The sequence below is a fragment of the Corvus cornix genome, chromosome 2 (assembly GCF_000738735.6).
Source record: "Corvus cornix cornix isolate S_Up_H32 chromosome 2, ASM73873v5, whole genome shotgun sequence".
Classification (NCBI taxonomy): Eukaryota; Metazoa; Chordata; class Aves; order Passeriformes; family Corvidae; genus Corvus; species Corvus cornix.
Window position 1 is genome coordinate 67976525 of NC_046333.1, and position 14411 is coordinate 67990935.

At 38.1% G+C, this 14411-nt stretch overlaps 1 protein-coding gene across 1 annotated transcript in view; it reads left to right on the forward strand.

The window, feature by feature from the left end:
- LYRM4 (LYR motif containing 4) overlaps window positions 1-14411 on the forward strand; it is an 89857-nt gene that overhangs the window by 10477 nt on the left and 64969 nt on the right. The window contains exon 2 of the mRNA XM_039550222.1: window positions 10470-10590. Within this exon, the coding sequence (XP_039406156.1) occupies window positions 10470-10590 (121 nt within the window). The remainder of the gene's footprint in view (window positions 1-10469; window positions 10591-14411) is intronic.

Here is a 14411-nt window from a genome sequence, read left to right on the forward strand (position 1 = left end):
GAAAATTGACTGCTCTCTTTGTCTTCCTGAATACTTCTGATCTCCTTTTCTGTTACAGTAGTTAAACTGTTTAAGTGCACAGAAGATCTGTCAGCAGGTTTATTGAATTACTTCTGTTCACTGGACTAGAATACCTTGAGTTTTAAATTCAATCTCATTTTTTCTGTCTGATATTAAAGTATTTCTTGTCAGATCAAAGTATTGCATTGTATGCTGGGATCTACAATTTGGAAAGTAGGAGTGTATGCACCGAAATTTTAGAGGTGGAGCTCATACATAGCCCAAAAGAAACATTTTGGCTGGTAGCTGCTCTTTGCTTCATGTTTGGCAGATAGATAATCTACTCTACATTTTTTGTAGAGTAACTGTAGGAAAAATAGTAGGAAAAAGTGTGTAACCTTTTTTTTTCTTTCTTTCTTTTATGTGAAGTAGCTTTGAGGAATGTTGTGTTACTTCACTTAGATTTTAGTATTGCTTTGACTCCTATTTTACTTCTGGACTTCAGAAAAATATATAGGATCTATAGGTCCTGAGAAGCCGAATTTACTTTACTGGAGCTAGCAGAGGTCTCAGGTATGTCTTAGCTGGTCACCATCATGCCCCAAAGATACCAAAGATAAAGAGCTGTGGATTTACTGTACCATAACTTGCCTGCTAAGGGTCTGGCTTCTTTAAGTGCTCACTTGTGCTGGTAGCACCTGGGAGGTGCCAGGAGTGCGGAGCTGCGCAGTGCGGAAAGTCAGGGTGGGCAAGTTCTGGCACATTACACCTGGTGCACAGGGGTGCTGTGTTATTTATGGGGATGAAGATCAGCTGGGCCAGCCTGAAAACCTCAAATCTGCCTCACTGCATGGTGAATCAGTCATTCAGCTTTACCAAGACTATTCTTTTTCCTTCAAACCTTGCCTCTGTTCACCATGTGTCCTGCTCTTTCTTCATGTAAGAAGCTGCTTCTAATTTCCTGTGGGGGATGAAATGGCACCTAGAGTTTGTATAATTTGCATTTCTGAGTTGGTGTTCAACTCAGGATGGGGTTTTCAGCCCCTTTTTCTTCAGTCCTAGCATAATCATCTCTGAAGTCTGTGAAGACTTCCATATCCTGTAGCTAATTAAATGGAAAGAATGCAGAAGGAAATAACTAGTTCACTTGACTTTCTCTGCCTTAAGTAGTGTTCATAGTGTACAAAATAACCCACATTTCTTTTTTTCTGAGCCTTTGGTAATAATTAGAGTAGTCTGGATCTGAGCTTCCTGAAACATTACATGCATTGTCCAAAGGCATATATTTACAATCCCAAATGTCTGAGAATAATATTCAGCACTCTGTTCTATGCACAAAGTAGGATGCTGATTTTGTTACAAATTCCAAATTGATTTTTTTAGGCTCTAGATTTGACTCATAGGCTTTGCATATATTAGAATTTTATGTGCTGCTAAGTAATTTCAAATATCCATCATTGTTGTCAAAATTAATGTTGCAAATTTGCTAAACTAAACATGCAGTGCTTTGCAGTAAATGAGGGAAGGTCATTGAACCATATGGTGATAGGAAGTCCAGTGGGGGATGTTTGTCGTCACTGACTGAGTTATAAGGAACAAAGATTTTTAGGTAAGTTGTAAAGCTGATAGAAATGGATGAGAGAATAAATTTTGGATAGTAACTTCAATATTCTAAATCCTGTAACTTCTAGTATGTTGTATATAAACAGGGCAGGTGGTATGTTACTTCATGTGGATTGTTTAATAAATTGTATTTGTGGTTTATTGTTGCCTTTGTCATGAGATAACTAGACCCTATCTAATTTCAGTGCAATTTCTTCTACTAGATTCATTTTGTACCTATGATCCTTACATGCTTCTGTCTCAGAAATCGCAGGTTTACCTGAGCAAAACTCAAGGAGCAAAATTAACTGTCTTTATTGCTAGAATCCAAGGATCACTTTTGCAAAGTAAAACTTTGTTAGGAGTCTGTTCAGTATACTAAAAATTACTAGTCTGTCAAAATGGCTAACAAAGCTTCACCTCAGGTGACTTTCAGAGAACTGTTTCTTTAACTCTTTTGGAAGTTGAAATAGCTCATCTGTTTTAAAACTGTATACTAGCAACATATTTCTGATGCTTGATCCCTTTTCTAAGGAATTAGCATAATTTCCATATTAAAAGAATAATATGTGTCCTGTAACTAGATATTTACTATATCTGAATCTTTACTTTCAGAAATAGTGCTGTGCTTCAGAAATTTCCTATTGAAATCTTGTCATCATCCAGACCAACCACACTGCAGTCCAAGAAGTTTGAATATCCCAAGGCTTTATGCCCTGCTGCTTAATTAAAATAACCTTAGCAACTACTGCTTCATCAAAGGCAAATCGTTTCCCACTATCAAGTGTGAAATGCATGCATCCAGAAAGGCTGATTAGCACCCAGTGCTTCTCTAAATGAAATCACCAAGAGGCACAATATGTTTAGCCCTCTTCAGGGTACCCAAGTCACAGAATCACAGAACCTGCAGAGTTGGAAGGGACCCACAAGGATTATCAAGTCAAACTCCCGGCCCTGCACAGGACCATCCCCAAGAGTCACACCATGTGCCTGAGAGCATTGTCCAAATGCTTCTTGAACTCTCTCAGGCTTGGTGCTGTGACCACTGCCCTGGGGAGCCTCTTCCAGTGCCCAAACACCCTCTGGGTGAAAACCTTTTCCTGATATCCAGCCTAAACCTCCCCTGACACAATTTCAGGCCATTCTCTCCGGTCCTGTCACAAGTCACCACAGTGAAGAGATCAGTGTCTGCCCCTCCTCTTCCCCTCACAAGGAAGTTCTAACTGCAGTGAGGTCTCCTCTCAGTCTCCTCCAGGCTGAACAGACAAGTGACCTCAGCCACTCCTTATGTGGCTTCCCTCAAGGCCCTCCACTATCTTTGTTGGCTTCCTTTGGATGCTCTCTAATAGCTTAATATCTTTCTTACCTTGTGGTGACTAAAACTGCGCACAATATTCAAGGTGAGGCCACACCCATGCAGGGGGAACCTCTAGCCATGCTGAAAAGAGCGTGTTTGCCACAGCATTGGACTAAAACTCTAATCTTTCCAGCAAAATATTGTGGAATTTGTAATGTCTATGCACAGCAGGCCAGGCCTTTTTTATGAACTGTTCAGAAACAGCAGCACAGCAAATGGAGTGGTATATATCTGTCTCAAAAGGAAGAAGAGAAAAATCAGTGTTGTCAGGTTTTGAACTTGTCATTTCAAGGCGTTCCCTGTCTCGTAATTGGACTGCTGAGCTACCCCAGTGTCCTGGTTGTAGAGCAGTTGGCAGGGGCTTGGCAGTGAAAGCTCAGCAGAGAGGTATTTCTCATTTCAGGCCATCAAGACACTTTTCATCTGTAGCAAATTCAGGTTATAGTTCCTGCAGCACATCCTTGTCTGGTGCCTCGTTAACTGAACAACTTGTGCAGTTGGGTCCTTCACTGATAACCCTCTTTTTTAGCCTCTTCAATATAACATTTCAGTTGCAACTCCAATTAAGATTAAAAGAATGCTTTCATATGGACATCTTTACTTTTTTCTCTTAACCCTGAGCTCCTGAAAAGCACTCCCTTCTGCAGAGATTCTTTACACTTAGAATTAAGCCAATAACTGTTTTTATTTTAGAAGTATAGCAACAAAAATGTGTGTTTCAATGAATGGCAAAAATAATCATAGTTAGCTATGAATAGCACTGAGAGTATTCTGGGAAGAAGAAAGTGTTTGGGAACTGAGCTGTGAACCCTGGCAGCTAGGAAGGCCAAGAGCATCCTGAGTTGCTCAGCCAGCAGATTGATGGGAGGGAGATCACATCTGGAGTTCTGCATCCAGTCTTGCCCTCCTCAGCCCCCCATCGGGAAAGGCACAGACAACCTGCAGGCAGCTCAGCAGGAGCCACCAAGGGGGCAGAAGCACTTGTCCTATGAGCAGAGGCTGAGGGAGCTGGTCTGGTTCAGCCTGGAGAAGAAACAACAATGAGGGAATCTGAAAGCAGCCAGTAAGTCAAAGTATCCAGAGGGGCCTGATAGGAGAAAAAATGTAAATTCCTGCAGATGTAAAGTGCAGGAAGAGAGGCTTTAAGGAAAAGGTTCTTTCCCACAAGCACAGCCAAGCAATTGAGCTTGTTTTCTGAGAAAGGTGGTCTGGTTAACATCCTGTTTTTCAAGACTTGAGTGGACAAAACTGTGAGTAATCTGATCTGATGCCATCACTGACCCTCCTTTCAGCAGGAGGTGGGACTAGAGACGTCCCAGACTGCTTTCCAATCTGAATGACTGATCTTGTTGATCAGGTGGCCATCCATGCTCTTTGCTTTGAAATGGGTACAGACACAAACTGATGAACAGATATACTCAGAAAAAAGAAGTTCTCATTTTCTAAAAACATCCACAAGTCTTTCTCTCTGAAAATCTAGGGAGGCTTTTTTGGGTTTAGATTGAAAACAGAAAATGGAACTCATGGAAAAGGTTCAAGTTTTGAGATCTGGGATGCAAAGTAGCAATATTTGCTTTAGAAATAATCTACAAATCCTTGTATCTGATCATACAGTGTGTATTATATGCACTGGGTTATAGTTACCTTCTCTCAAATGTGTTTTCTAATGTTCAATCTTTATTCCTCTTGTCTGTTCTCTTGTGTTAATCCTCTCTCTCATGAAGTATCTCTAGTGCTTTTCTATTCCAGACATATTTCTTAGCAGTTGTGTTGGAATTCATGTTTTGTATGTTAGCAGAGAAACCAAGTAGTGGCTGGTAGGTTTCTCCCTGTGGGCACTTTGTGAAGACTGTTTAGTGACTGTGCTTTGTTAGAAAATTCAAGGAAATAATACTGAGTTAACCAGCAGTTTAATCTTTCTTCTTCTTTACTCTTCTTCCCTCCTTTCCCAGCATCCAGCCACCACCCTGACTCCCCCAGGCAAATCATGGATGCAAGAAGAGGCTTTGCTTTGATTTTTAGAAAACAGGCAGATGTAGTTGTCCTTGTGCTGTGACTTCAGGTGGCAGTGTATGTAGTGATGGAGTTTGAGGAGCACCTTGTTGATAAAATGTTGCATCCACACCCCTCTGTGGGGCTTGTGTTTAATTAGACCAATCACAACTACTTCCTTTTGAGGTACTACTTACGTCTCAGTCTCAAACACACCTCTGTTGTCAAGTGTTTCTTTTTTTAGTATTAGATGGTAGTTACATGCAGCTTTTGCTTTACCTTAATTGGTGTCTTTTAAAGAGACCTTTCTAGAGGAAAAAATATTGTAAATTCATATATATATATATATATATATATGGAAATATACATGAGTACTCATATATACATCTAAATAAGCATTCCCTCAGAAGTAATTCTGTACATGAAGGCATCTTCACTAATGCTCATAAAACTTTACTGTGAGGTAAAATTATTTCTCTGCAGATTTTTTTTGTTATAAAAACTTTCCATTTTTAAATGATACATATTTCTGAAAATTTAGGTGGGCAAATCTCATCTAGTGCACATTTTACTAGTAATAATGGGAAATTCTGAAAATTCATCATGGTTGCTACCATAAGTTAATAGATGTTAGTTGGAAGGCAGCAGTGGTAAGAAAATATAGTTTAGTGAAAGCCAGCTGACCTTTTATGAAAAGGATCCCTCACTTGATGTAATGCTATTCTATTGTAAATGAGTATCTCACTTTCACATTGTGTCTTTAAATAAAAGCAGCATATACTTCATTCCAGAGCTGTTAATCACAGTGGGCTTCCTAGAGCTTGGCTACTGCTCGCTTGCCTTAGTTTGTTGAATACAACTCTAGCTGATAGGAAAAAATGCATTTTCCTCTAGAACTTTTTTGAAAGTCTTGAATATGAATATTCTAACCTGGTGGCCCCTCCCCTTGTGATCTGTTTTGCCTGCACAGATTATGTACCACAATCATCCTCTTCTATCTTTGTGTGTATGCTACTGGCCAACAACTTGTAATAGCCATTGTGTTCTGCAGTGTGATGCCTGTGATCGTGATGTGACCTATAAATACTTTGTATTTGTTGACAGTCACAAAGACAAGATGTCAACATGTTTGGAAAGATGTCTTGGAAAGATGACTTAACTTTTAGCGTGTTGTGATACTGGTAAATGCAAAGTGGTGCTTAGAAAAACATTGCTTGGCCAGGTTTATTTTGAAAGCTCGAACCTGTGTACTTAAAAAGCAAGTATGTTTGTGTGATGTTTCATCTTCTTTTCATTTAGCAGAGCACAAAGATTTTTTTTCTTTTTTTTGGTCAGGCATGACGTAAGTAAACATTTTGAAATAAAATATATAAGTCCGCAAGCAGTTATTATTTTATGAAGTACCTGGATTGTGATTTCGTTTTTCATTAATAGTTGTTGTTTCAGACTTTGCTTCTTGTAGACTTCATTTTTATGAGGACACATTAGGCTTTTGATTGTGTTTCAGGGAGGAAAAGAGAGAAACACTTTGAAGGTGGAGTATTGGGACAAAGACTGCTTTCTCCTTAGTTTTTACTATTATGTGGCAGCTCTGTAGTCTCTTAACATTGGCAGGTAGTGCCCATTGCCTGAGAGTCTGTGGTAATGTTTTGGCCCTGGTCTTGTTCTCGTATTAACCCCCAACCACTCTCTGAGAAATTTTCTGCTGATGTGCATCTGTTGCCTTGTGTAGCCATCCACCTGCAGTGGCTTTGGTCTGAAGCCATTGCACTGAGTCTATTGCCCATCGAAGACATTCTTTTGGTTTAATTGGTAATTAATTGTGTGACAGATGCATGTAAGTAGGGATCACAAAAGGTGTTTTGAATGTGCATATGTATGACTGCCCTGAGTGAATATTCAACTCTACACTCTGCGTCCTGCTGCCACGAGGTTGCTGGACAAGTCTTTGCAGAAGATAAAACTGAAGGTGTTTTCTATTCAAATTTCAGTGCACTTGGAGGATAAAAGCAAAATGCCATGTTGCATCTTTCAGCCATTTTTCAGTATCTGCTTTCAAAGAATGGTGAAAAGAATAATGAGTTGTGAAATGTAGTTTAAGACTTAAATGATGTTTCTTAATGAATACTACTGCATTAGGAGTTAGACTTTTCCATCAGGTCTATAGGAGCTCTGTGCGTGTACTGTATCCAAAATTGCTTTCCTATTCTGTTTCTCTGGAGAGTTAGCTTGGTACCATCTCACTGAAAGGTCCCCTTTCTTTGTGTGACTTGTTCGGCCTTTCTGAATGGAATCAGTTGCAAACTCTATCTATCAAAATCAGTACTGCTGTATTCCCTCCTCCTCAGTACTAATGCTCATCCAGTTCCCTGGAGAGCTGATGAAGCTCACTAACCTGGAAAAAAAGCCCAAAACAAGAAAAAAATGAAGTTAACTCTTGTTAACTTCTGTCAAGTTCCCAAGCTGGATTGGCTCAGATGGGGCCGAACATCAGACTGACTGTGCTGGTCTAAAGCGGGCAGAGGGAGTGTTTGTGCCTGCCAGGGTGGCAAAATTGCAACAGCTCCTCTTCACATTGGCTTCAGCTTGTTGCAGTTCCTTTGTGCCCCTTTGGGTAAGTAATCATCCGTAAGGTACAGCCATCACTTCACTTGCCAGTCTGCTTTTCATCTCTCACACTGTCTGCAGATAGTGCTTATTTTAGGATAATGTTGTAAAGTTTTATGAAGACAACCATGTATTTGCTGCCACTGGCTTTTCTAGGTGTGCCTTCAAATGGTACAGGTTTGGGCTTGGTGTGTTATGCTTGTTGAACTGAAAATACGCTCCATTAGAGTGGCTGATTAGCAGACCAGTTGGTTTATCAACCAGAAGATCTCTGGAGCAGTGCGCTGTGAAAAAAACCCGTACAGGTACATGTCTGAATGAACAAGCTATTCTCATGCGTGTGTCTTTACTATGTTTATGTCTTTACTTTGCTTACACACACTACATTACTTCCAGAAGGGCTTCGTTTTTCACTTGCAACAATATTGCAGTTCTTATGGTAGTTCTAGCTTTTAATGCATTCTCAGAAACTGTTGAAATATAGAGTGTTGAGGTGCTGAATTGACACTGCTCACAACTGTTGCTGCATATAAAAAGCTGTTGTTTAAAAGAAAAAAAACACACACACATATAAAAAAAAAAAAGCCTTCCAGTTTGTTTATATCTTGACTTAACACTTTTTACATAATTTTAGAGAATTTGAATGTTGGTAAAATATTTCCCTGGCACCTCTCAATGGGGAAGAAAGGATATTTTACAGGCATTATAGTATTGGGTTTGAGCTTTGAATTGAGCTCATCCTTATTTTAAATAATACATTGAATCTCAGTGTAACTTTGGTAAAGAATAGTGCCAGGTTATAGAGCTGGTCTTTGAAGTGTGTTTAGAGATATATGGATTTAGCTGTAGAATTAAGATTGTGTTAAAGCCTATGTAAAATAACTTCCTTTGGGTGGTTACACTCATAAAGGTTTTAAAAATTGTAGAAGGTAGAGACAGTGCAACTTTCTGATTATAGATAAAAATTGGTTGGTTTTCTGTGTACATATCTTTTCTTTCTCAACAACTGTTGGATGTAATTAGAGGAAAAGAGAGAAAATGGAACAATTAACACACCATATGTACAAAAAAAACCTGCTCCAGTCTGTAGGTGCTGTACTGAACAAGAATCTGGTTTTGTCCCATCTATCTTTTTTATGTAGATAGCATTTACTCATTTGTATTGCGTTTTGAAAGACTTGTACCCACTAATAGATACTTGCTGTTGTTGTTGTTTTTTCGTTTAAGCTAAATATATATATGTTAGTTTCTGTATCTCTTGGAAACAAGTCCTTTCTTTCAGAAAATATTATATGTTTTGCACAGTTTAACCCTACATATGTATATGGGATGATTTGAAATCTATCCATTATCAAGCAACAGAATTACACTATATATTAATGATTTGGGGTTGTTTCTTTTCTAGAAGAAATAATCAGCTTCCTCTTCATGTCTTGCTAGGACAACAGCTGCAGATGAGATTGAGCTTCCATATTTAATACATTCTATTAACTTCACACATCCAAACACACACTCCCTCACTCCCTCACGCACCCCTGTGTCACATTATAGGTGAACAGGCCCTAATTAAAAGCACGTACCATCTGCTGGGGTGCGGCAGCAGAGTGGCACTCCACAGCCATCCTGATTCCTGTGATTGAAATGTGTTATTTATGAGCTCAAAGACAAAATACACTGCTTGGCTGGTGAAAGCTGCAATAGGAGCTGCATAGCACCATCTAATGGAACGAAGTGCCACTGGCTAGTCATGTTTCTTCTTCCTCTCTCCTCAGTCTCCTCCCCCAATAATTTTATTTTTCAGTCTTGGCCTTGGATTTTTTATGATACTGTTTCAGACAATTTTGTCTCTTGTGTTCCACTTTTATACAAGATTGGAAAGGGTTGTTGAAACATTAAACTAATTGGGGGGGGGGGTTTGCAGCCTTTTGTTTCCTTCCAGTGCTACACACAGGGTTTTACTTTCTGTAGCAAAAGTGATACTGATGTGATGTGGTGGTACAGAATTGGAACACTATCGAGATAGATGAGCAAGATCAGTTTACTGCATGTCTCCTGCCCCTCCCAAAGACCCATGTAATGAAAGTATCCACTGCTCAATCTGAAAAATTTATTTTAATATGGAAATTGGTCCTATTTGGGGGGGAGGGAAGGGCAGATGACAGTATACTACAGACTATGTGAAAGTTCTTTACTGTGTTGGAAAGAAAGGGCAGAATTTGGAGAGAGCTGCAGCTTTGGACCTTCCTCTCTGGAAGCAGAGATCTCTTCCAGCTTGCAGAAATAGTGTCCTGTAATTGTTTCTTAGTGGGGAAATGGATGAGGAGGTGTTGGACTGAGGGGTGAAATACACCTTGTCAGGAGAGGAAAAGGGTGACAGGGAAGGAGTCCTTTTTGTGTTGATTGGTCCATCAGTCTACCTTTGTTGACTGCTAAATTACAGCACTGCATCTAGTAGATATGTATGTTGTATTTAGTGTCTAGCTCAATGACCTTTAGAATATGCAGGTTGAGAATAGTCACGCAGATTCAAAATAATCTGGGAAATTTTCTGGTCCTTAGCCATTCTGTTACGTTCTTAAGATTTGCCATATCTATGCTGGGCATCCAACAGTATGGTTTCAGCAATAACAAGTGGTGAAGACTGAGCTGATACTTGAAATATGAAATTTTTCTACAGTAACCTCCAATACAACCACATTTTTTAAAATGAAAGGGTCTGGTCACTACTTCATCTCAGGCAACACAAAACCCCGAACAAAAAGATTTATGTCTAAAACTGAGCAATATATGTATATATTTATAGGTGTGTGTGTGCATTTTATTTTTTATGTCAGCATGTTTTAAAGAATGTTGAAATGTCATAAACCCCGGCACATCTATGAATACATGTCTTCTTATTGTTTGTGTTTAGAACATATGCCATCAGAAGGATAAGAGATGCCTTTAGAGAAAACAAGACCATAGAGGACTCTGAAAAAATAGAAGAGCTACTGAATAAAGCCAAAGCAAACCTAGAGGTTATTCAACGGCAGGTATGTTTATTTCTCTCATTATTTAATAGGAGCTTTCCACTACTCATTTAACTGTCTTATGCCACTAGAGATGGGAAAAATAGATCCTTGCTCAAAACATCTCTAAATGAACATCAGTTTTTGTCTGAGTTTGTTCTTATTTCCATCATAGGTTCACAAGGGTAACTGTGACACTCACTCCAAATAGTCTCACCACCTTCTGTTTGTTTTTTCCTATCTCTAGATACAGCGTTAGAATAGTAACAGAACAAGAAAATCCTGAAGTGAATTAATTGAATGCTGGCTACATGTGCCCAAACAGGGTCATAGATTTTTCTTTGGAAGATTTGAGTCACTGGCAATATTTTTCTTCAACCTTGTCTGAGAAGCATTTATAGCATGTCTGTTCCTTCCACTAGTGACCACGTTATTAAGACATGAAGTAGACTTTGTTGAACTTTGGATACTTTTTAACTTCTCATTCATACCTAGTGTCTATGTACAGTGACCACTAAAAATTGGAAGAAAGTAAGTTTCTATACATGAGCTCTCTATGGGCACTTGCAGTGCTTAAGCTGTTCCTCCTTGCAAAATCTGCGCTTGCTGACACCAATCAGAGCTCAGTAGTACTTTTATTAAACACTGTATGAATATGTGCACCTGCTCCTCCATGGTTTGTTTTAATATGAATCTTTAAACAGCCAGCCGGTCAGTTAGATGGATTCTTATTTCAGTAGGGATCTGGGCCCTTTGTTTTGACAATTAAGTATGAGTACTTAGGTGCAAGTTAATTTTTTTGGAATTTCTTCTCCCAGGGACAGGTGTGGTTTTGTGCTACCATAGTTTTGCTATCTTTTTTTAATCCAAACACTGCTATTTTTTTATTTTAAGTGTTTCTCAAAGAAGCAATTTGGATTGGATTGTTGCAATGCAATTACATTTGAATGTTGGCGTGTTTTTTCTCAGATCTGTAGGTGATAATTGGCATTTTCAGCTCTTCTAATTCTTGTTTAAGATAAAGTCTTGCTAAATAAAAACTTTCCAGCTTTTTTCTCAGCAAAACATGGTTCTACTGATCTGAGTTCTAATAAGTCTGGAACAGATTTTAAAATAAAACTCCTCTTTCCGCTCTAAGTCCTGTGTAAACCCAGATTACCTTGTTTCTGTAGACCCTAAAAAAAAGATACTATTTGTCTAAAACAGACTCTTGACAGGCCAGATTCTTGTCTAGGGTGGGGGTCTTGCCTTGCACCTTTTATGAAGTTTTCTTTTAGCCTAAAGGTTATCAGTCAGCATCTTTCTGTTATGCATTTGTTACTGTGTCAGTGGGACATAGCAGAATAATTCAGAATGGCCTCAGTTATTGCTAAGCCTGTAGGGTTTTGCATGTTTGCTTCAAACCTCAGCTATTTAAGGGGCTTTTCCAACATGAAAAACCAATTGCTAAAGTTGGTTCTAAATTGGATCACTGTCATTCCATGTAAGAGTTTCAGAGAAAATATACTTGAAAAGCAAGGAATATTAAAGACACTAACACAACTTCACGTTTTTAATACTGCTAAAATAGTGAAACTTATGTTGAAATATCTCTTTAATGTTGCATTTCTAGATATTTCCCAGACAAAGTACAGTCATGCTGCATTCACTTTTGGAAGGGTTTATCTTACATGTTTTCAGGAGTAATGGATAATGAATGTTATTATACAGTAATATAATAGGTAATGGCACTTTTTAACAAAAAATAATCAAATAGAAGGAAATTATTTTACCAAGATAATTTTTTGACATGCATCCCTACAAGAGTTGATTGTTTGGGTAATAAAGATTTTTTGTCCTAAAAAATTGAGAACTGTTGTGCTTTGCAGAACAGTTATGTTTTGGTGTTGTCTCACTTCCATCTGTAAAGGAAGAGATAAGTGTTGTAAAAATAGCAACACTGTCTTAAAAGCTTTTCATCAGGACTATTAAAAATCTGAACATCTAAGTTCATATTAATATTTACTTGCTGTCAAATTTCATTATGCTCTGTAGAAGAACATTCCTTCTCTCTCTTTAGTTGAAGATCTAAGTAATGAAGTCATCTGACATTATTAAGACTTTATATTTAAACCTAACCAAGCATAATATAAAGTGCTTTTATTTTTAAATGGAGAAACACTGAAGCAAACATGAGATCTAGCATACAGTTTTTTGCTAAGTTTGGGGTTTATTATGATGTGGTTCATCTTGGTATTGCTGACTTTTTCCTAGTATGTCAGTAGAAATTAAGTAAGATTCCTCTTTGCTGACAATTTTTTGTTACTCTAAAATCAAATTTATATTCACTTTACATTCTAATTTATGGTTAGTCAACAAAGTGACCATTCAAGTGTAAGGTTCATAAATAACTATTTGAATCAGCCTAGTGGGAAATGTGAAGCAGTGACAGATTACTGTCATTTTGTTCATGTCAGTCACTGTACAATTTTCTTGAGTGTTATAAAAGTATCCTTATAATGCTGAAAAGCATGGAGGAACATTCATCTCCACCTCAGTCCTCCTCTGCTTATTATTGGTTTCGATTTTAAAATAGCCTGGCTAAAGGAAGGAACAATTCAGATTCATTTTAAACAGTGTTTTTAAAGATTTTTGTGTGTGTTTACTGTGTAAACAACAAAATTTTGTGATGTCTTTCCTGTAGAGAAGGGTGTTGTGAGAAATGCATTGTCACAAATAAGTTTGAAATAGAACGTTTTAAAAAGTTTTGAGGTGAAGTCTTGAAGTCATTTGAGGATTGTCATAACAGCCGTTCCCCAGCTATGCTAATATGATTTCATTTGTGAGTTTCTAATACTATTGCAGTATGATGGTGGTAGGAGAATTTGCACTGAAATGTACTGCTGCTGCTGAAATTTAAGCTTTGCAAAAGCCGCTTTGAAGATTGGCTAATACTGAGTGGTTTGAAGTTTTTTTTATGCCATGCTGTCTCTCAGGTTTTGAACTGAAAATATAATAGTGAAGTTCAAAAGCTGTAGTAGACCTGTGTGCTCTGATTAAAGCCTTGTTTTAATTTATAGGATATCTCATTCTTACATATTCCTCTGTAGTGCTTTCTCCTCAGTTTTATATTGTAGCTAGAAACTGCCAGTCATCTTGTTGTCCAGCTAAGAAGGGATTATTTTGTTTTTCCTGGCAACTCTGAGCCTTTATTATCAATTTTACTGGTTTTAGCATCACACAACTACAGTACTCTTCAGTAAAAGAGTTTTAATATTTCACAGCTTTTTTTTGTCTCTTTAAATAATCCAAACTGATGAGAATCCTGGTTTGCACAAATCTTGGTCAGGGAGACAAGAGATGCACCATGAGTGTGCAGACAGTCAGGATGTGTGGGTCTGCTTCCTTTACAGATGGCTGGTCATCTGTGTTTTTTAAGGGAACACAAACTTTTCTTTTGAGTCTGAGATGCTTTTCTTCAGGCTTGACGTCTCTTACTGTTCCCTTCCAATGTATAGAATGAAAGAATGTGGTGTTGAAGCATGAGACCTCAATTAGCCGGGTTCCGCTGATAATGATAAGTACTGAGTACTTGCAGCATTTTCCATGTTTGCAGCATGTTGTAAAGTACATTCTAATCCTTGAAACATTCATTGCTTGTAGAAACTTTAGCTCCATTTCTTTTAATGGAATGTTTCATGACTATGCCTTGATAAAAGCCCACATCATACTTAGTGTGAGATTTTGGTCTCATACTCTTACATTTCTCCATAGTCAAAATTACTAGAATGGTCTTGTTCTGAAACTTGTGCAAAGTAAGAACTATCCTTCTGGACCTTTTTTTTCAGCAAGCCAAGTTGCCAGTG